This window comes from Pyrus communis, chromosome 17, assembly GCF_963583255.1.
Source record: "Pyrus communis chromosome 17, drPyrComm1.1, whole genome shotgun sequence".
NCBI classification, from domain to species: Eukaryota; Viridiplantae; Streptophyta; class Magnoliopsida; order Rosales; family Rosaceae; genus Pyrus; species Pyrus communis.
This window is the reverse complement of record NC_084819.1, coordinates 427,335-450,737: the sequence shown is the minus strand read 5'-3', so window position 1 is coordinate 450,737 and position 23,403 is coordinate 427,335. Positions and strand designations below refer to the sequence as shown.

At 36.3% G+C, this 23,403-nt stretch overlaps 3 protein-coding genes across 5 annotated transcripts in view; all 3 read left to right on the top strand.

Moving 5' to 3' along the window:
• Positions 1–14,005, top strand: part of LOC137723592 (uncharacterized) — a 32,375-nt gene extending 18,370 nt beyond the window's left edge. Inside the window, exons 2-13 of one of the 3 annotated variants that reach the window (XM_068462789.1) lie at positions 9,974–10,052; positions 10,169–10,252; positions 10,548–10,643; positions 10,745–10,820; positions 10,933–11,028; positions 11,141–11,214; positions 11,360–11,467; positions 11,575–11,712; positions 12,676–12,781; positions 12,986–13,194; positions 13,521–13,628; positions 13,737–14,005. In XM_068462789.1, coding sequence (XP_068318890.1) covers positions 9,981–10,052; positions 10,169–10,252; positions 10,548–10,643; positions 10,745–10,820; positions 10,933–11,028; positions 11,141–11,214; positions 11,360–11,467; positions 11,575–11,712; positions 12,676–12,781; positions 12,986–13,194; positions 13,521–13,589 — 1,128 coding nt within the window. In that variant the 5' untranslated portion in view covers positions 9,974–9,980 and the 3' untranslated portion in view covers positions 13,590–13,628; positions 13,737–14,005. Of the gene's footprint in view, positions 1–9,897; positions 10,053–10,168; positions 10,253–10,547; positions 10,644–10,744; positions 10,821–10,932; positions 11,029–11,140; positions 11,215–11,359; positions 11,468–11,574; positions 11,713–12,675; positions 12,782–12,985; positions 13,195–13,520; positions 13,629–13,736 lie in introns of those variants that run through there. The other 2 variants (XM_068462790.1, XM_068462788.1) reach the window with 2 other exon arrangements.
• On the top strand, positions 6,144–7,871 carry LOC137723753 (glycine-rich cell wall structural protein-like). The gene is made up of 2 exons (XM_068462945.1): positions 6,144–6,666; positions 6,793–7,871. The coding sequence occupies exons 1-2, from the start codon at positions 6,234–6,236 to the stop codon at positions 7,500–7,502; spliced, it is 1,143 nt and encodes a 380-aa protein (XP_068319046.1). The 5' UTR covers positions 6,144–6,233; the 3' UTR covers positions 7,503–7,871.
• Positions 14,006–18,087: 4,082 nt separating the features above from the next.
• Positions 18,088–22,754, top strand: LOC137723593 (uncharacterized). Its single transcript, XM_068462791.1, has 12 exons — positions 18,088–18,247; positions 18,381–18,464; positions 18,783–18,878; positions 18,977–19,052; positions 19,164–19,259; positions 19,366–19,439; positions 19,586–19,693; positions 19,799–19,936; positions 21,343–21,448; positions 21,653–21,861; positions 22,254–22,361; positions 22,470–22,754. The coding sequence occupies exons 1-11, from the start codon at positions 18,176–18,178 to the stop codon at positions 22,320–22,322; spliced, it is 1,128 nt and encodes a 375-aa protein (XP_068318892.1). The 5' UTR covers positions 18,088–18,175; the 3' UTR covers positions 22,323–22,361; positions 22,470–22,754.
• The last annotated feature ends 649 nt before the right edge of the window (positions 22,755–23,403 follow it).

Genomic DNA, 23,403 nt, shown 5'->3' with positions numbered 1-23,403 from the left:
AGCTAAGATTAAGTTGAGATTATATGAGTTTGGCTTGATTTTTCTCCAAAGGGTGAGGTGGAAGTTGGTAATTAATAGAAGATAATAATTAGGGTGTCGAGGTGGGAAGCCTTTGGCTTATACGTGTGGCTAGGTGTTGAGTTTGGTTTGATATTTTTACCAAGTAGGGGTGAGTTGGCAAGTTGAGTTAATGTAGAGAGATTACTCACCCGTAAACATTTGAGAGGTGTGAGTCCATATAGAGCCATAGACTAGGTATGTGTATGTATTGGCATGCATGTGGCAATATGTTGTTGTTTTAGAGTGCTTACTCACTAGCCTAGGGGAATTTCAATTAATTGTCTATATTCTCTCTTCAATGCTTCAATCTATCATTCCAAATTTTCCAATGAGGTGAGAATGGATGGGATGCATATCCCTTAGACTTTGAACATGGCTTTTGAGTGTTTATTCACCTTGCATGATATTGATTAACTTCACATTTGTTGTTTTTCTATTGAACCACATATCATGGTTGATAATTGGTGATGATTCATTCCCCAAATTGTTTGGACGCGGCCTTTGGGTGCAAGGAACATCTTGCATATTATTCATTAGTTCATAATTAGCTTCACACTTGTTGTTTTTCTATTGGACCATATTTCATTGCTAAGGATTAGGACAACATTTGTTGTCTTGTGATTGGAACACATTTCATGGTGATGATTAGGTTAATAATTGGCGTGTTTCTATTGGAACACATTTTATGTCTAATGATTGGCACAACACTTGCTTTCTTTCTATTGGCACACTTGTGGAGATTATTTGGAGAGGAAGATGCAATACAATCTCTATAAAGGAAGGAGCACTACTAAACGGAAGGACATAGAGGAAAGAGGAAGAAGAGAAGAGAGAGGAAGAAGAAAAGAAAAAGAAAGAAAAAGAACAACTCCAACAAGGAGTCATTCTCCCTTTCATATTACCTTCCTATTTTTCTTTTACATGTTCTTAGGGCTTAAAGTCATCTTTCATTGTATTTGTAAGTCTACCATATATAGTGAAATACAATGAAAGCAAACCCCAGTGAATGTAGTCGATTTGGCGAACCACTTAAATCTTGTGTTGTTTATGCATTTACATTTTGAGATCATTGTTATGAGAGCACTTCCATCACACCATCAAAATCTCCATTTATTTCTCTTGGGAATGATGTACAACAAGTGTGAGACAAATTCCAAAAAAATACATGAGACCTTACCCAACAAATCTCTCCATCAAACTACTATCATTCTCATCTATCAAAAGAAAGATATCCAAAAACTAGAAATTTGTCCAGCCTATTTAACAGATCAAAACACTATCATTCATAGATTATATTATAATACTTCCTTCATGAGAGTTGTTTGTCTGTCTCTCTACCATGATATATCAAAATTTCAGAAAAATCCAACGGTATGATCGTCCAATATGTCTGAAATACCAACTCCTGTCTCTAATCCTGGGGAAACTGGACAGCTTGTTTCAATTTCATTTCCTTCCTTTTGTTCTCTTTCTTCCTTCACCACTTCCCCTTGCTCTTCTTTAATATAGCTAAAATTCTACATATGTAATAGGAGTCGGATTGCTGAAAAACTTCCTTGAAAGTGAGGGAAAGAAAGTAAAGATGTTGGCCATGCAAAGAGGTTGGCAGAGAAGGCTAGCTCAATAAAACATCAGCTGTTTGAACTGGGGTACAAGTCAGCACATACATTGAATTGTCGTGGTTTTTGGCTATGTTATAGAGGAGATGATAAGGAACAACTTTTGTGAAGGAAGCGTTTCGATTGGAGCTCTTAAAAATAGGGTTTTGGTGCTCATATGGTAACGTATTGTTTATCATTTATGCTGATGTTAAAGATTATTACATTGTGGTTAATATTATGATTATATTACTATTGTTACTAACTAATTTGATTTATGTTGAAGCTGACAGGCTTGTTAAAGAAAATATGAGTATTCATATCTATGTGAACATGACATATACATATGCATTGCAGAGCAAAAAAAGAGAGTTCAGTTGTGTTGAGTTGTATAAAGTGTTTGAGTTGTAAGGATATTTAAGGGCTGAAGTTTGCCATGAATATAAAATAATGAACCTTGTATATGTCAGGCGTAGGGTGCAGGGCTTGAGTATACAAATTGGTTGATTATAAAAATAATGAAATCTTGTATATGTCAGGCGTCGGGGGAAGGGCTTGAATATACAATTGGGCGTCGGGGGAAGTGCCTGTATAATAAAGTGGAAACTGAGAGTTTAACTACAAAAATTGGGTTTAAGGGATGAACGGGAATCAACTCATATTCTAACATACTCGGAGCCAAGTGGTATAAGTATGGTATGAGACGTGCAAGCTTAGGTGCCTTAGGTATGTGTTGATGGGATTAGAAGGGAGTGAGTACATTCATCCATCTCATCTACATATATTTCATGCATTTGAAAGAATTGTTACAATTTAATTATTATTTTGTTAGTAGTTTTTGTTGTGAATTAATTTGTGCACTATAGTTATTCCGATGCGTATTTTAAAATTTTGTATGTAAGATTTTGTTGATGTGTGGTGTAATTGTTATAATTTTATTTTATTTTCCACCATATCTTGGTTGTAGAATTTATTTCTATAGCTAAGATATGGCTCACACCCTAACTCGTGAATAGTCTTTATTCGCGAGTCGGGTTGTGACACATTTACTTTGTTCTCTAAGGGGTATAATGTGTGTGGAAGGCTAAATAATGTTATTTAAAAAAAAATAATGAAGGTATTACAATAATTGAAAATAATTATTAAAAACCCAACTCTCATTTTTATTAAAGCAGCTTTTAAGAGCAATCTACATGCTTCTTTTAAAAGCTACTGTCTGGAACCAATTGCTTTTAAAATAAGTAGGATATTTTACTTTTACCAAATACTTTTTTACTGCTTAAATTTAAGATGAAACATTTTTTAGTAAAAAAAGCAATACCAAACAGAGTTTTAGTCACTCGACCATTAATAACATTCGAGAACTTACTGGGGATAAACATGTCATATGTAGGTCTCAAAGAAACATGAAATTTGCATAAACACTACAATTCTTCAATCATAAGGGTCGCATTGAAACAATGTAGATGATAACACTCACAAGGATTCACCACCGTAAAACGTTTAGCATCCTCCTCATAGTCTGCAAAACCCACAAACCAAAAAAATCATAATCTCGTATTTTAACAACAGTTATTGTTTTAACATTCGAGGTTGAGCAGCAAGTTCTAGTTGAGTTATTTTCACTGATAGAGGGAGGCCTCGACAACGAGTTTTCTCCTCTATTTTTCTCTCTCGAGGCTATCAACATGCTTTTATAATAATTCTGCTTAATTTTTTCCTATGTAATTTTTTTTTTCTTTTAGGATTCCTAGGCTTATAGACTCATTTGCAAAAAACATGCTATTGAAATTATTTCAATTCTTCTTGGCTTCCATTCATTTACGAAAACATTTGTCCTGTTGAATTTGGAATGACTTGGGAACTTTGTTCACCTTACATCTCTAATTTCGTGATTGCCTGGTGTTAGCTTGCTTCTCTAGAGAAATGTTTCAATATGTTGGGAATACAACCAGTACACATTAAGTGTAATAAATATACTAGTTGGAAATTTCTTTTTTTTTAAGTTTCCAACTAATTATATTATTACACTTGATATACTAGGCCGTATTTCAGCACATTGAAAAATCTCTACTTTTTTGGGTTCTTGGAGGGTTTGCAATATTTGAGCAACTAGCTCTTCCAACATCGACTTGGCACCAATTTCATAATTTCGCCACTATTTGGGATAGTCGAGGTTGAAACTCTTTGCCTTTTTTTATGTCACGTCGCATTGTTGATAGTTCTCCTTAGTAGTCTCAAGGCTTTGATAGCTTGATTTGGGACCTTGCCATTGAACTCCCCCCTAACAGTTGCGTCCACGATGCTGTGAGATTGTGAATTTAACCATTCATAGAAGTGTTGTTAATTTATATCATCACTAATTGGTACAAATTTTGGCCCAAATTTGATACGGTACGACTGGTGATTCTGTTAATAAATTAATTTGACAAAAATTTCACCCTTAAAACAATTCAACGAGAAATACTCCAAAAAAAAAAAAAAAAAAAAAAAAAAAGAGTTACATAAAATGTAATTAGAAACATTTGAAGTGGAGTCAAGATCTCATTGACATGATTAAGGGTGATATCCAAATTGATTATGTGATAGAATGACTACTATTGTATTTGATATAAAATGACTTAGACAATAGTTGAAGTTAGTAGTATTTGTGTTTGCTCCCCGTGATTTGTAACCAGACACGACGGTACCCCTAGTGACATTTTTTTTTTTGATAAAAACGATAGTGTTGTATTCACTCAGGAAAAGACCAAAAGAAGTCTCAACCAAAGTACATAGTCCAGTTACGTAGAGTCCTCAACAAGGAGGTCAATGATTAAACTAGGAGGTTGGGCAAACCACTCACATTGGATGCCAACATTCAAACCAAACCTAGCAAGTCTACGAGCAATCGTGTTAGCTTGGCAACGGACATGGGTGCATAAATCTTCAATGATCACGCTGAGAATAATCTTCGTGTCTTATACTAACTGCCCAATTGTTGATGACATGTTAGTGGATGTATTACAAAGAGTCGTCACAATCTGAAGAGAGTCTCCTTCCAATAAAAAATTTATCAAACCCCTTTGAGTCCACCCAAACTGAACGTGCCCTTGTTGCCATAGCTTCTGCCTGCAAGGGAGAAAAGACATACTGGAAGTTCATGCAGGACGCAGCAACAAAATTGGCTTATCGTCCCTAATGATAACACCCAAACCCTCCCACTAGAAAATCCTTGCACCAAGCCCCATCGAAGTTGATTTTCAAGCCACCAGAGGGAGACATCTTCCATTTGGTAGGACTCAATGGGTATTGTTGGTCGTAAACGCAGAAGCTTGAATACGGACGAACTCTTGCCACCAGGTGATTTCTTTTGTAACACATAAGGGTTGTCTTCATAGATGGAACCAGTTTGAGCCTATATGGTTGTTTAAAACATTAGCATCCAATGTTCGTTTCAAAAAAAAAACCACATTAGCATCCAATGTAAATTAATGTTTCCATTCGAATCTAAAATAATTTTTATTATTTGACAATAAAAATGCAAATTAGAAATATATATAACCTCGCGCGCCACAAAGTATAAACGATACGTGTTAAATGTAGTTCCCTTTGGGAATACGATGGATGATAGGATGAAGAAGTTTCTAATATTAGATATGTATGTCCAATTTTAAAAGTGTATATAACTGTACTTTTGTTTTTTAATAACGAAGTCTATGCATGTCTACTCTCGTAATTGAACTAGAGCGAAGGCAGTTTGGTCATCTTCACAAACATATAAACCCTAGATTTTAATCGGCGCCCAAAAGCACTCCAGACTGCAATATGACTATGTATGTTAATGAACTCACGAAATTACCAAAAAAGCAATTATAAATAATTGGTGTGATACATTTCATGAGAATCACAAATTATATAATAGAGAGAGAGAGAGAGAGAGGGAGCTGTGTATATGAAGATATAATGGTGGCGGGACGTTGTTTGGTTGGTCTATTGATGGCAGCAGAAAGCCCCCATTAAATGAAATCACATTAGTTAATCGATCGATCAAGTTGCAACTTGCTGCCGGGATGGCAAGTTTGGAAATTGGAAATTGGAAATTTGGCAACTCAACATTATTTATCAAAGTTGACCTCCAAATCCAATCCATCATTAATTTTTTAGTATTATAGTTCGTGATCTCCTCTACACAGTACATGGATATATCTAGCATCATTCTCGATCAGAACAGAAAAAAAATTGAAAAGAAAAATAAATTAGGGTTTATATATATGGTGGAAAAGAAGGCAGCTGAGTCAAAACCCTAATAAGCAAGGGGGAGTCGGGACTTGATGTCAGAGGGTGTTGGACTTGGAGGGGGAGGACAGTTGGCCTAATAAATTACCTGGCCAATGCAGTTGAGCCCAATTTACTCCATCCAAGCGTCACAGCTCACTGGTGGGTGACTTTAACCTCTTTATCAGAGCGTCCTCATGTTTCAGTTTCACTACTGAGTCTGCTATATATTCATATGCTTTCATTTCGCTTGTGCACATCTAGCTGGTTCTTGTTCTTCAAGCGTTTCATTTGTTTGTTTCTTTGGGAGACGTCGTGATGAGGGTTCATCGTGTTTCAGGTTGTGTTGTGGTGCTTGCTTTCTTATTATTTGCTTTTCTTGTGAGTCATTTGGTTGTGGCTGATGGCCATGCTAGCCCTAGCAGTAAGAGTGTTAAGGATGATAAGCACCTTTTTCCGCGTCCCCGCCCGCACTTGTTTAAGAAAGGAGGTCTAGGGCATGGAAGGTTTGGTGGCGGTGGACTTGGTGGAGGCATTGGTGGTGGGGGAGGTCTAGGTGGAGGTGGAGGTCTTGGAGGTGGTGGTGGGCTTGGCGGAGGTGCAGGAGGTGGCTTGGGAGGTGGTGGTGGGCTTGGTGGTGGTGGTGGTCTAGGTGGGGGTGCTGGAGGTGGCTTAGGAGGTGGTGGTGGTGGTCTAGGTGGGGGTGCAGGAGGTGGTGGGGGATTAGGTGGGGGCGCAGGAGGTGGCGGTGGTCTAGGTGGAGGCATTGGACATGGTGGTGGTCTAGGAGGAGGTATTGGACATGGAGGTGGTCTGGGTGGAGGTATAGGACATAAAGGTGGGCTTGGTGGTGGTGGTGGTCTAGGTGGGGGTGCAGGAGGTGGTGGGGGATTAGGTGGGGGTGCAGGAGGTGGCGGTGGTCTAGGTGGAGGCATTGGACATGGTGGTGGTCTAGGAGGAGGTATTGGACATGGAGGTGGTCTGGGTGGAGGTATAGGACATAAAGGTGGGCTTGGTGGTAGTGCTGGGGGTGGCTTAGGCGGAGGAGGAGGTGGTGGTCTAGGAGGAGGCATTGGACATGGAGGTGGTCTAGGTGGAGGTATAGGACACGGAGGTGGGCTTGGTGGTGGTGCTGGAGGTGGCTTAGGCGGTGGAGGGGGCGCAGGAGGAGGTGGTGGTCTAGGTGGAGGCATTGGACATGGAGGTGGTCTAGGCGGTGGAGGTGGACTTGGTGGTGGTGGAGGAGCGGGAGCTGGTGGTGGGTTTGGTGCCGGAGGTGGAGCTGGCGGAGGTGGTGGTCTTGGCGGCGGCGGTGGAGCAGGTAGTGGTGCAGGTGGAGGTTTTGGCGGTGGTGCTGGTGCAGGCGGAGGTCTTGGAGGCGGTGCTGGTGGTGGAGGTGGGTTTGGGGGTGGTGGTGGTGTTGGTGGTGGTTCTGGAGGAGGGTTTGGAGCTGGTGGAGGGTTTGGGAAAGGCGGAGGAGTTGGAGGTGGACTAGGTGGCGGTGGAGGTGGTGGTTTTGGTGGAGGAGGTGGTTTTGGTGGTGGTGCCGGGGGTGGAGCTGGATTTGGAGCTGGCGGTGGACACTAAAGAGTGCAAGGATATATATGACCATGAGTTTATGTTGCATCTACCTGCTGCAATGATGAATTGAGATTTAGAGGCTATATAATATAATGTGTTGATAGTATTAGCTTTGTCATGCAAACACTCTTCATGCAAGGGAAAGCACTGTCAAGTTGTCTACTTCTAATATATCCTCACCATATCATATTTCAAATATATTTTCAGTATTTTACATAGACTATTAATTAAGGGGCGATGGCGTTCGCGGTTTATTTTTTTCTGAGCAATAATCTAATTTAATTTTAAATTAAATTATGAGAAGTAAAATTCAAACTTGAACGTAGAGATAAAAACTCAGTATTTCTAGTCAACTTAACTATCCTTATAATTGTATATAGTTGTATGTTTCCCTCTAATTTGTATGATTGTCCAACACATTGTCCTAATGGTATTGTGAAGTGATGATCGTTTTGTATGCAAATTAAATTAACTACATATAAAGCTAATAAGGCACATTGACTATATACAACCGCTCTACAACCAGCTTTCACTAAAGAAGCAATATAAATTGGATAGTGCTATTTATGCATCTAATTAAATCTTTCACATATTCTTGTTAATTTTGGATGATTGATTTAATTCATTCGATCTGATGGTCGAAATTAAAAGGCGTGATGAAATATCCTAAATCGACCGTATCAAGAGTTTAAATATCTTGATTATAGTCTAACTAATACCGATGTCTTTTGTGATAAAACTCCACACCTAATGGATTATGCAGGTGCTAATTTACAAATTGGGGACAATATCGTTGTTGGAAGTAGGCCTTCTGCTTATCTCTGTGATAATTTCGCAAAGAATGTATGAGAAGTAAAAATAAGTGTGTAGATATCACTAAATAAGGGAAGTCCTAAAATAGCTTTCTAGTATTTTTATCTAAAATTTAACTAAAAAATTTAAAAACATAATTGGAGATGCTCTTAATTAACTAAAGGTGCTTTTTAGTCTTAACCGTCTTTTTATTAATAGAACAAATTTGCACTGTTTTTGCTTTCTCGCTTTATATACATGCGTTTACTTGCTTTCATATGAGGATGAGAAAGAATGAAAATGAATCAAACAATTTCCATTAGTTATCATATAGCTTCATGTTCTAGGTAATGTCATACCAAGTATCAACGACCTTTTAATTACTTAGAAGTTGGCCACTTATTATATAGGAATCAAACTCACAAGTTCAATATTGAACTCAAAACTTAGAATCACTATCGTAAAACTCAAATTTTCCTGCCGTAAAAGTTTGATTCCTATAAATATGAAATCAAACTCCATTTTAGAAGGCCTTAGTAAACACATAATGCACATTCATTGCAAGTCATTCCTAGCGGATGCATATACGTGCAAATTCTTTAATCATAACCTAGCAATTGCTGACATACTATGCATATGTTGAGCAATTGTGAGGAGTTGTAGATAAGAAAAGTGGGTTTGTAAGAATTTTAATGTTTTAATATTTGAGTATAGAGAGACTAAATTTGGAGACTAAATTTTGGAAGCTAAATGACATAGAAGTTGATGATTGATTTATTACTTAAGCGTTGATAGACGTGCTCATTTTTATTGATGATATATCATTTAATTTACAATTTTAGTCTCTAAATTTAGTTTCCCTAGCATTACTCTTTAATATTTTATTTAATAGTTTGAGGGAATTGTTATTAGCACTCCAAAAATCTCATTTGGCACTCCTCACATGTGTATTTTTCTTTCTAATTATAGAAAATTTGGAGTGCCAAATAAGATTTTTAGAGTGCTAATAATAATTCCCTAGTTTGATATACATATCCCTAATGATTAAACCGTTATTTAATAAAATAAGGGCATAGCTTGAAAAAAATTGGACATAAATGGTATTTTACGAAAGAGAAGGGCTTGAGTCTTTAAGATTGAAGTGAAGTTTCTGGATACTTTGTTATTAATTTACAGAATTTCGTACTTATAAACAGAATCGTTCATATACAAATAATTATGTAAAGATCATTTTTGTAAAAAATTAATTAAAAATAAGATCATTTAATCAATTAATTGTAGCAAATATATTAATGGTTTATAATTTTTTTATTGAATTCCTCTATAAATTTTTATATAGTTTGAAGACCACAACCTTATGTTTTATTAATTTTTTTTTGCATAGATTCTTTTTACAGAGTGCGTGAGTAGTGATATGAAAAATTACAATTATTAGTACAGAATTTGCGATTCATTTGAGATATCCTGAAGAGAAACTTCCTCCTCACTCTTCGTGAATAGTAATGCTTGGGTTTTAGTCCCAAACCATCAGACAAAAAAATAAAAGAGAAAAAGGAATACAGGCTGAAACGACGTCGCTCGTGGCTTCTTTCTTGAAATCAAAAAGGATTTTGTAAATAAATAATCAGGACAAATCAGTTCGCCCCTCTTTCCTCATTCCAAGAAGCAGAGCCACAGATCGGACTCTCCGCCATGGATTTACTAGCACGCACAATCTGCTTCTACTTACTCACAATTGCTTCGTTTATCTCCTCTAATGCTAAGGTTCGCCTCTCTCTCTTGCTCTCACTATATATATTATATATATCTGTGTGTATCTATATATACATGACAATGGTAGGTCGCCGATCTGATTACCGTTTCGTTCGATTTTGAATCAGGCTGACGGTACTGCCTCCGTCTTCTTCATCGATAGCTCCACTCATCATTTTCTTCGCAACCCTTCCTCAAACGATGTTGTCAAGGTAATTCCAGCAATTGCTTCTTGATTCAGAATTCCCCAATTCAATTTAATTATATAAAGTTCACAACTTCACATATTGAATTCAGTCTAATTGAATTTGAAATTGTTAGAAATTTGATCGTGTCAATATATTTCTCTCCTGGGATTTTTTTGGCGGAATTTTAAGCATACCGCATTTTGTTATATTTGATTTTGGTACTGCAAGGGTATTTTTTCAGTTGTTTCATCTAGATATTGAATACTTGCAGATTTTTCTTCGTTTATCTGCTAATACTACTTGCCTTTTGCTTTGGCAGCCTGACTCAATGTTGCTCTCAGAAGTCAGTGCAGCCGTGTCAGTCTTGCTTGGATTTGCACCACCTTCCACGCTCTCAGCTGCTAGTTCAGCTAAGGTGTTGTGGATAATAATTAATGTGAAGTTATTTTCTCTAGTTACCCCCATCGTTTTACTCAAAGGTCTAATTTATCATATTTTGTTGTTGCTTTGCGGTAGTTGAATGAGGTTCTTGTGCCTAATCCATTCAAAAGGCCTCGTGCTGTTGTTGCGCTTGAAGTTGGAGGAATTGGTGGTATATAACTTTGTCTCCAAAATAGTAAAATGCATGTTTACTTATGACACTTTTACCATTACTGTATTACTTTGTGCACTTATTATAAACATGGATGTCAAAATACATGCAGATCATGCTCTTGTAGTCAAAGACAATGTCATGTTCAGCAGTGCCTATAGTTCCAAGATTGACCTTCGCTCAAGCAAAGCTGACATCGAGCTTCCAGGTATATTACCTTTCTAAATGAGTAATTTGTGAAACTAGTGCAAGGACATTACTATTAGTCTATTCCTCGTTTAGAATTATGTAAATTTTGTTCATTATACGTGTTGTTGCAGATGAAGGTGAAGTTTCTGTGTTTTCTTTGGATGAACAATCCACAGATTATACTGACAAAGACATTGGAGATTTTGTGAGTCTGGCTTGAAGATATTCTATATCCTGTTTCGTTTTTTATGCTCATCTATTCCACATTCCTGGTTTTTTTTTTCTCGTATACATGAAATGAACTTGAGTTTTCACTTTAATTTTAATGTCAAGATTTTTGTCTTCTTTAGGCAGCTTGGATGAGTGGTTCATATGTTGTTGATACATTAGAACCACAAAATGGAGAGTTGAGCATCCCTTTGGCCAATGGCAACAACTTGAAGCTTCATATGTCAAAGGTCTTCTGAGATTCACTATAACATGTTCTTTTGTTTTGATATGCATTGTGTACATGTTGTAAAGCTGGTGGCTTATATTGGAAGGCTTGCATCGTATACGTTTACAGGAATCAGATAGGATATTCACAACTAGCCTTCTGTCTCTCATCCGCAACTTTAAAAGGGCACAAGAGATGCATCAAGATTTGTCACACAACATCCATAGCCCAGCTGAGTTATTAACAGGCCGTTTTGATGGAATCAAGGTGTTGTTTTCTTCCTTTTTTGGATGACTTCAAAGTTTAAAATGGATGTCAGCAAATATGTTTGCTGGTATAATTAAAGCATCCAGCTCCATACTCATCACTACGGACACAAAAATACAACAGAACTATTTTATTGTATAACGGTCAATTTTATTTGCAATGTTTTTACCGAAACAAGTAGGTCCTTTAATTGTAGGTGTTAAATAGCGAGGAGTATTGGTGTAATTCTGTAATTTCAGTTTACAGATTAGTTACTCGTTTAAAAGTGATTAGGGATTAGGGAAAATTCCAATCCAGCTACTCGTTTAAAAGTGAGAAAAGAAAATTGTGGTTAGATACAAGGACAAACTAGATCTAAAAATCGTCTTTCAATCCTGGTCCAGGAAATAAGCTTTTTGTATTTAACTGTGCTATGTTGTGGGTTGTGTGGATTAAACGAAGTACAGTATTTTTCTTTTAAATTGTACCAGTGGAGGGTATGTAGGGTGGAATTTGCTTTAGGGCATCATTGTGTGCTTTGACTCCCTCTGGATTTGGGATATACTATTCTGTTATTCATGTGAATTGGAAGGCCGCAGTGTTAAGTTCATTTTGGTTAGCTTGTGGGATGTTTTGTGGTTCTAATTAAAGATACGTTTGGTCATTTTATGTTTTTCATACGGAACAGTTTACCGGTTAGAGGTCTGTTTGTTTTCTTTGTAGGCTGCTTCTTCACTTTGATTAGTTGATACATATTCAATAAAATATTTGTTTTCTCCTTAAGAATAAAAGAGTATATCAAAATATAGTATCGAAACTGCATTGCATAAGTTTCATATATTTGGTATATTTGCATATATGATCGTGTGCACACAGCCAAATCTTATGCATGCACTTTCTTGTCTGTGTGTTCTTTTATTTATTCTTATTGTGTGTCTGTATCGAGTTCCATAGCTTAATAAAAATTTGAAAACCTTATGATAGGTTTTGCAAGAGCAGTACGGAACTGATGGAGGTGCTCAACATGGAGTGGAGCTACTGCTTGCTACACTGTCCAAGATATTTGATTCACTTGAAAATGCATACAAAGGTGATCATTTTGGTTTTAAACTTTATTAGTTAATTCTCGTTCTTTTAGGGCAATTATTGTTTCTAGAATGAACGTTGCCAATTTTATGTGTATATCTGCCATATATTTGGTACTTTTATGAACATATATTTTCTTCATTCAATAGTTCATTTGAAATTTTTCGTCGTCATCTTCAGAAATAATGTTAAATTATCAATTTTGCAGGTCAAATTGTTGGAGCTATCCTTTTCAATGGTGTTGCACCTGTGGAGTCGGAAAAGATGTTGAATGTGATGTATGCTAGTCGATCATATGCTCGTTTGTTGGCTGAAAAAGAAGGCCTAAATAATACAAAAATTGTGCAAGTGTTATTGGTTAGGCGTACACTTGCTTGGATCACAGGAATTATTCTTATCATTTCAACTCTTTTGGGGGTAAGTTTCACTTGACATTAAAGATCAGAGTCACAGCTGAAAACGAAAAAGAAGAAAAAACCATGAACAAAACCCATCAGCCATGAACCACTTTTTGTCTGATGCTTTGCTTGACTTCGGACAGGACATTTCAAACTTAAGGATGAAACAATGAAACTAATTCTACTTGAGCTACTTTTTATCGGATGTTTTCTTGGATGTACAAAAGTGAATCATCTAACGATTGTTAAATATATAATTTTGACTGATCATGTGGGTCAATGAGGTGTTTACCTGTTTTGTGATTAGAAGGATGTTTACCTGTTTTGTGTCTGTTCTTCATGTAGGTATGCTTCCTTGTGAATATGCCAGTCACCAGGGATACGTTACTCTACTCTAACGTCAAGCTGGACTGAGCATGGCAGGCGGCTACTTGGTCAATGTTTGATGCCCAGGTTGCCGCTAAACCTTTTCTGATGTGTTTTACGTAATTGCATTCTTGTATGCATCCTTGATTAATATTATTGGGATTCTGTTGATCGATGATATTGAACATGGTTCAGGTTTTTGTAGCCCATCAGACGCTCGCTCATTCACGCACGGTTGACATGAATTGCGTATTTACCTTTATGGAAAAGTTGATTGTTCGATACAGGGTAATGTAAAGCATGGTTTAGGCGCTAGGTGTATAAGTAAGAAGATTCATGGTACGTTAAGTCAATTATTATGTGGATTAGAGTTACAGAGGAGATTCTCCATGATGTATGTATTTGGTGTATTAAATTCTATCTTCGTAGTTTTGAATAAAGCAAATAATTCAATCTTTTCTTCATCATCATCCCCTTCGACAATTTGCCTTGCATTTCCCACTTTTAACACTTGTAATATTGATTTGGGCGATACTGGTAGCATCGCCGTTTTCCCTTCGAAATTTTGATTATTTGTACACATTGGTGTCAAACAAAGCTTATGCCCGTAAGTCGTAGTGTTTTCATTCAATATTCATAAGGGCATAACTTTAAATAAAAAAAGAGAGGACATAATGATATTTTTGAAAGAGAAAGGCTCGACTCTTTTAAGATACTTTATACTAATTTACGGAACATTCTGATTATTATTGCTTATAAATTGAAATATTTCATATTATAAATTATTTTGTAAAGATTATATTTGCAAAAATTCAACTAAAATAAGGTCATTTAATCAATCAACTGTAGCAAATAGATGGACATTTTGTAATTCTTTTACTGAATTCCTCCATATGTTTTTATATGGTTCGAAGACAATCTTATATTTTATTGATTTTTTGCATAGATTATTTTTACAGAGTGCACGAGTAAGAATATGAACAATTACGACAATTAGTACAAAATTCGTGATTCATTGATAACTTGAAGACTAGCGTTTGCTCACATAAATACTCCTAGGGGGCGTTTGTTTGGCCTCACTAAGTGAGATTGGACTGGATTGGATTAAGTATTTAGTGTATCCCATGTTTGGTAGGTAGAGGGACTGAGTTTAGTGGGATAAACCCGGACTCGCTCAGACAAAGTCCTTCGCTAAGAGTTCTTAGCGAGGACCCCCAATTTTCACGGTACTACTAAGCCCAGAGAGAGAGAAATTCGTCGATCGTCTGCGAGAGAAGACGTCCTACTCCTTCGTACTCGTCATCCTCGCCGTCCTCTGCTCCTCGTCAGGTAAATTTCGAATCTGACGATTTTCTTCTTCAATTTTCTTTTGCTGATCGTGAACGACCTCGTTGAACGACTTCGATTTTGTCTGGTAAATTATTACTGGGTTATGAACGACTTCATTGTTTTGGTTTGAAAACTTTCAATAACTGATCTGAGCAGTTGAAAATAAATTAGGGTTTTGATTTTTAGGTTCAAATTGATATTAAAGTTTGGGTTTTTACTGGAGTGGATTTGATATATATATATGAATTTCATCTAATATTTGTTCTGCCATCGTTGAATTTCATCTAATAATTGATATGTATATAGTCTATGATTGTATGTGTCTGTATGTATGTATGTACTCTGTGTGTGTGGGTGTCTCATTCTATATGGGTATGCTGATTTTGCGTGTGTGTGTGTGTCCTGGAATTCAGCATATTCAAATCCTTGCAATTGGACTGGAGTTCGTTGTTCTGATTTCAAGTTAACTTCTCTAAATCTCAGTGGAATTAATTTGTCTGGCACTTTGTCTCCGAGCATTTGTAATCTTCCTTACTTAACTGAATTCATTGTGTCCAAGAACTTCTTCTCTGGTCATTTCCGTAGTGAGCGAAGAAGGTGGGTTTAACTAAAATGAATCATGCTCTGAAAAATATCTTGTTTATCTACTGTAAGTTGGAACTAATGGTCCTGCTTCAATCTCCTGCATCTAATGGCTTATGTTCATGTGTTGTTTGTCTTCTTGATTGATAAATCATATTGCAATATATATGTGAAGCCAATGAATTATGGGGCTTAATTGCAAGCAATAATCTTATTGTTGCCTCCATATCCTGTTTTGATCTGGGTTCAGATTTTCGTTTGGGAGATGCATCCTTATGTTTCTTTGTTTGAGTATTCGTCTACTGTGATCATTGGAGTTTGTATATATAAAAGAAGGAGCTCCATGGCAAAAATGAATACAAATAGAGCAACCTCAAAAGCTGTAAATTGATTGCTCAAAGGCTAATTTTTTTGCTAATTAGTTAGATGTCTTGTACAAATAGAACATAGAATGAGCGACTTGTTTCTTTTCCGACTTGTGATAGCTACATATTTGAATGCCTTTATTGTTTGATTATGTTTAAAATATCTTTGTCCAACCTCTACTTCTTGATTCAACATATTAAAAAGACCAAAGAAAAAAAAAACTATAATCCTTAATTCAAACTGAGCATACGAGTATTCTTGTTTGATCTCTAATACTTGTTCCATTTAGTTCCTCTTGCAAGCTTGTTGGGTTTTTAGAATCAAAACTCATAGAAGTAAGTAATCAAAACTAAGCACAAATAGGATTTGTTAAGTAATGAAGTTACCTAAAATTCAAGCATTTGTAATGCTTAATAAGCTTGTTTCTGGCACTTGGTAACTTATATAAATCAAGTAATGAAGTTACCTAAAATTCAGTTATATAAATCAAGTAATGAAGTTACCTAAAATTTAGTTAAGTAAGGGTTTGGCAAATTGTCATTATCTCGAGATTCTAGACTTATGCACAAATAGGTTTCATGGAGAAATGTTGACCACTTTCTGCAAAATGACCAACCTTAGAAAGCTTTTCCTCTGTGAGAATTATGTGTTTAGTGAAATGCCTGAGGAGATAGGGAATTTAGCTTCACTTGAAGAGCTTTTCATTTACAGTAATAATCTTCCAGGTGTCATTCCCACGTTGATTAGTAAGTTGATTTGACTGTGAAGTTTGAAAGAAATGCCGGTTGGTGAAGAACCTTGGGTGGGGATTTGTGTTGATTTGACTGTGAATTTCATAATCTAAGTTCAGTTTTTTCAGATTGTGTTCAATTTAACCCTACACGCAGTTCGTGCCTTTGATTTTGGTGTCAAATTATAATGCTCAATTGAAAGATTGATATTTTTATACACATTGGATGTAATTATGTAGTTATTTTCACCATGTATGTCGAATTTTTACTAGATTCTTTGTACTTCTATTTATTCAGTACGATTGGTGGTTGTGATCTTTTAGGCATGGAATTTATACACAGAAGGCAAGTCCATTGAAATGCTCGATACATCAGTAGGAGACTCCAGTAATCCACATGAAGTTTTGCAGTCAATCCATGTGGGTCTTTTATATGTGCAGCGAAATCCGGCAGATAGGCCAAGCATGCCAGCTGTAGTTCTGATGCTGAGTGGTGTGGATTGCCTGAACTTGAAAAACCTGGTTTTTACAGTGAAAGGGATCTAGATGACAACAAAGTCGATCCTTGTACAAACAAGGTTACAGCTTTTTCAGCTGATGAAGACACTTTTACCCTAGGCTCGATAGTTGATATTTCATGTTGCTGTTTATTTCATCATAACTTGATCTCTATTGAAATGAGTCAAGTCAATCAGATATTTCTTGAGTAATCTTGCTTATACATTTTCTTGCTTTACATATGCTTTGCTCTGATATCAGTGGTGACTCGATTGGAGAGGAATTCAATTTCATTAGATGATACATTAGAATTTCTGTGATTTGGATTCAACAGATTGTTCACTGTATTTTCTAATGTTTGTTGCAGTATGGGATGAACTAATGGTTTTTTTCTTTTCGATACAACTTAATTAAACACGGTTCAAAAAAATACCAACATGAAAGGTAATAAGGCAAACGACAAAGCAAACAAAGCTGCAAAGCACAACCAAAAAAAACAAACCAACCTTTAACTTTAATCTACAACTTTAAACCAAAGATGAATAATTAAGAAAAACATCCTGAACCATGTCGATTGTTGGGAGAACACTTTGTTATGTTGATGTTTGGAACAATGCTACTCTTGAATCATGTATGTTTCTTTTGTTGGCAAGAAAATTTGGTTTTTGTATTTTTATTGAGTCTCACTCTCATCCAATATTATTAATTTTAATAATATCTTTAATTAAAAAAAAAAAAAAAGCAATTAAAATAGAACAATAATGTAGTCCTAGTCTGAGCAAACACCAAATTGGTGAACAGTACTATTTTCATTATCCTGCTCCTTAGTCCGATACTGCACCAAACGCTTCACTAAGCTAGTCCAGCTTAGTCTAGTCTAAGCCAGTCCAACTTAGTCCCTGCAGCTAGTCCAGTCCGAGACAGTCCGGTGCAACAAACGCACCCCTAATGATTAGGTTTTAGTTCCAAACCATCTGACAAAAAAAAAAAAAAAAAAAAAAAAAAGGAAGAGTATAGACTGATACGACGTCGCTCGCGGCTTCTTTCTTGAAATCAAAAGGAACGAATCAGTTCGCCGCTCCTTCCTCATTCCAAGTAGCAGAGCCACAGATCAGATCCTCTCTCTCCCATGGATTTACTCACACGCACCGTCTGCTTCTACATACTCGCCATTGCTTCGTTTATCTCCTCCAACGCTAAGGTTCGCCTCTCTCTCTCTCTCTCTCTCTCTCTCTCTCTCTCTATATATATATATATATATTTGTGTGTGTATATATCTATGTGATAATGATAGGTCGCCGATCTGATTACTGTTTTGTTCGATTTTGAATCAGGCTGACGGTACTACCTCTGTCTTCTTCATCGACAGCTCCACTCATCATTTTCTTCGTAACCCTTCCTCAAACGATGTCGTCAAGGTAATTCCCGCAATTGCTTGTTGATTCAGAATTCCCCAATTCAGTTTAATTATGTAAAGGTCACAACTTCACATATTAAATTCAGCCTAATTGAACTTGAAATTGTTAGAAATTTGATCGTGTCAACGTATTTCTTGTTCCGCCCAAAAGGGATTCCTGGGATTTTTTGGCGGAATTTTAAGCATACCTCTTGTTGTTATATTTGATTTTGGTACTGCAAGGGATATTTTTTTTTTTCAGTTGTTTTATCTAGATATTGAATACTTGCAGATTTTTCTTCATTTATCTGCTAATACTACTTGCCTTTTGCTTACGCAGCCCGACTCAATGTTGCTCTCAGACGTCAGTGCAGCTGTGTCAGTCTTGCTTGGATTTGCACCACCTTCCACGCTCTCAGCTACTGGTTCAGCTAAGGTGTGGATAATAAGTAATGCGAAGTTATTTTCTCTAGTTACCCCCATCGTGTTACTCAAAGATCTAATTTGTCATATTTTGTTGTTGCTTTGCGGTAGTTGAATGAGGTGCTTGTGCCTAATCCATTCAATAGGCCTCGAGCTGTTGTGGCGCTTGAAATCGGAGGAATTGGTGGTATATAACTTGGTCCCTAAAATAGTAAAATGCATGTTAACTTTTACACTTTTACCATTATTATATTACTTTGTGCACTTATTATAAACTTTGATGTCAAAATACCTGCAGATCATGCTCTTGTAGTCAAAGACAGTGTCATGTTCAGCAGTGCCTATAGTTCCAAGATCGACCTTAGCTCAAGCAAAGCTGACATCGAGCTTCCAGGTATATTACCCTTCTAAATGAGTAACTTGTGAAAGTAGTGCAAGGACATTAGTCTATTCCTCATTTAGAATTATGTAAATTTTGTCCATTATACGTGTTGTTGCAGATGAAGGTGAAGTTTCTGTGTTTTCTTTGGATGAACAAACGACAGATTATACTGACAAGGAGATTGGAGATTTTGTGAGTCTGGCTTGAAGATATTCTGTATCATGTTTTGTTTTTGATGTTCATCTATTCCACATGCCTGGTTTTTTTATTCTCGTATACATGAAAATGAACTTGAGTTTTTGCTTTAATTTTAATGTTAAGATTTTTTTCTTCTTTAGGCAGCTTGGATGAGTGGTTCATATGTTATTGATACATTAGAACCACTAAATGGAGAGTTGAGCATCCCTTTGGCCAATGGCGACAACTTGAAGCTTCATATGTCAAAGGTTTTCTAAGATTCACTACAACATGTTCATTTGTTTGATATGCATTGTATACATGTTGTAAAATGGTGGCTTATATTGGAAGGCCTGCATCGTATATGTTTACAGGAATCAGATAGGATATTCACAACTAGCCTTCTGTCTCTGATCCACAACTTTAAAAGGGCAACAGAGATGCATCAAGATTTGTCACACAACATCCATAGCCCAGCTGAGTTATTAACGGGCCGTTTTGATGGAATCAAGGTGTTGTTTTCTTCCTTTTTTGGATGACTTCAAAGTTTAAAATGGATGTCAGCAGATATGCTTGCTGGTAGAATTAAAGCTTGATATAATGTATATTTAAGTTAGGTTACTAATGTAACTGTTAAGAATTTCAAAGCTGTATGTGCTCTGAGTTGTGGCAAAGTAGTAACCAACAAAAAGTATTTTTGCTGTCTGTACATATGTATACGTTTAGGGGTTTATTTTTTTTGGTTTTTTTGCTGTCTGTACATATCTATTGTGACAGGCAAGCCACAGTTTCTCAGTTAATATAAGTGATAACGTACTCTTCTGTTAAGAGTATCCTTCGACGGTTTTTTGTACTTCATTTGTGGAACTCCATAGTACTGAAAATTTCTGGATTCTGGAAATCTTAAACCATCCACATTCTTGTATGCATAATATAGTTTAGAGATCTATTTGCTTGTGGGGTACTTCTCTTTTTTTGGGGAATGGTTATCACCACCGACCCACTGCTCAAACATGGTTGACTCCAAGTAATAAAGAACATATTTTGAAGTGTGGTTGTTTGCTTTATGCTCTTTTTTGTTTTGTTCTTGTTAATAAGAAACAAAACATGCTTGCAGTGGACCAGTAGTTCACTAGAGGTACAAAATGTATCCATAACATCCAGCTCCCTACTCATCACTACGAACACAAAAATACAACATACCTATTTCATCGTGTAATGGTGTCAATTTTGTGTGCAATGTTTTTACCGAAACAAGTAGGTCCTTTAATTTAGGTGTAAAATAGTGTGGAGTATTGGTGTAATACTGTAATTTCAGTTTACAGATTAGTTACTCGTTTAAAAGTGATTAGGGATTTTGGATCCAACTACTCGTTTAAAAGTGAGAAAAGAAAATTGTGGTTAGGAACAAGGACAAACAAGATCTAAATATATACCGGTGGAGGTATGTAGGGTGGAATTTACTTTTGACATCATTGTGTGCTTTGACTCCCTCTGGATTTGGGATATACTATTCTATTATTCATGTGGATTGGAAGGCCAGTGTTAAAGTTCATTTTGGTTATCTCGAGGGATGTTTTGTGCTTCTAATTAAAGATACTTTTGGGCATTGTATGTTTCTTCATCTATAGCAATTTACTGGTTAGAGGTCTGTTTGTTTTCTTTGTAGGCAGCTTCTTCACTTTGATTAGTTGATATTTTTTTTTTTCTCTTTTAAGAAGAAAAGAGTATATCAAAATATAGTATCGAAACTGCATTGCATAAGATTCATATATTTGGTATATGTGCATATATTAATTGTGTACACGCAGTCAAATCATATGCTTGCACTTCCTTGACTCTGTTTTTTGTTTATTTTTATTGTGTGTCTGCATCGAGTTCCATAGCTTAATAAAAAAACTTCAAAACCTTATGATAGGTTTTGCAAGAGCAGTATGGAACTGATGGAGCTGCTCAACATGGAGTGGAGCTACTACTTGCTACACTGTCCAAGATATTTGATTCACTTGAAAATGCGTACAAAGGTGATCATTTTGGTTTTAAACTTTATTAGTTAATTCTCGTTCTTTTAAAGCAATTGTTGTTTCTACAAACATCGTTGCCAATTTTATGTATATATCTGCCATATATTTGGTACTTTCATGAATATATATTTTCTTCATTCAATAGTTCATTTGAAATTTTTCGTCGTCGTCTTTAGAAATAATGTTAAATTAACAATTTTGCAGGTCAAATTGTTGGAGCTATCCTTTTCAATGGAGTTGCACCTGTGGAGTCGGGAAAGATGTTGAATGTGATGTATACTAGTCGATCATATGCTCGTTTGTTGGCTGAAAAAGAAGGCCTGAATAATACAAAAATTGTGCAAGTGTTATTGGTTAGGCGTACACTTGCTTGGATCACAGGAATTATTCTTATCGTTTCAACTCTTTTGGGGGTAAGTTTCACTTGTTCTTAAAGATCAGAGTCAGCTGAAAACGAAAAAGAAGAAAAAACCATGAACAAAACCCATTGGCCATTTTCACTTGTTCTTAAAGATCAGAGTCAGCTGAAAACGAAAAAGAAGAAAAAACCATGAACAAAACCCATTGGCCATAACATCTGATGCTTTGCTGGACTTTGGCCAGGACATGACAAACTTAAGGATGAAACGATGAACCTAGTTCTACATGAACCACTTTTCATCTGATGTTTTTCTTGAATGTACAAAAGTGAATCATCTAACGATTGTTTAATTGTATTTTAGACCGATCGTGTGGATCAATAATGTGTTTACCTGTTTGGTGGTTAGAAGGATATTTACTTGTTTTGTGTCTTTTCTTTATATAGGTGTGCTTCCTTGTGAATATGCCAGTCACCAGGGATACGTTACTCTACTCTAACGTCAAGCTGGACTGAGCATGGCAGGCAGCTACTTGATCAATGTTTCAGGCCCAGGTTGACGCTAAACCTTTTCTGACGTGTTCTACGTAATTGCATTCTTGTATGCATCCTTGATTAATATTATTGGGATTCTGTTGATCGATGATATTGAACATGGTTCAGGTTTTTCAGGCCCCTATCAGATGCTCGCTCATTTATGCACAGTTGGCATAAATTGGGTATTTACCTTCATGGAAAAGTTGATTGTTCGATACAGGGTTGTTTTTTGTAAAGCATGGTTTAGGTACTTAGTGTATGAGCAAGAAGATTCATGGCATGTTCAGTCAATTATTATCTGGATTAGAGGGTTGTAGAGGAGATTCTCTATGATATATGTATTTGGTGTATTAAATTCTATCTTCCAAGTTTTTGAACAAGGCAAATAATTCAATCCTTTCTTCTTCATCATCCAGTCCTTTAACAATTTGCCTTGCATTTCAGGGTACGCCTTCCCACTTTTAACATTTGTAATATTGATTTGGGTAATACTGGTAGCATCATGATCCAGTCCTTTGACAATTATTATTTATCACCGTGTAAAACTAGTACATGGTGATAAATAATGAGAAAATGTCAACAAAACCTGCCCAAGCTAAATTATCTTGAGTGCTCTAGAGAAACTGCCCAAGCCGTCATAGGAAGCGGCCTCACTTTCACACTCATATAGGTGAACCATCAAGTGTACGTTGCAATCAAGCACGCCACTCCACATATAAAGACTCTGGTATCCATTAAGAACATAAGATCAATCTTATACATTGCAGTAGATGCACTGTCTACATCATAGGGAGACTCCATAATAATCTTTCATATAAATTGAGTGTACGCTAGATCAACAAGTGACTTATTCTAACGCATGAGAACCTACTTCTTATAATCTCCATTCAGATCTGATCACGAGCTTTTAGCTTAGTTTGTTTGTCAGAGGATTAAATAGATCTAATTCTGACCTCAAAGGGCTTGTATCCAATACACATGGATAAGTTATTTAGCTTAAGCTATCAGAGACACAGATAAACAAGTCTCTTCCACCAATAGTGGAATATCTCAAACGGAC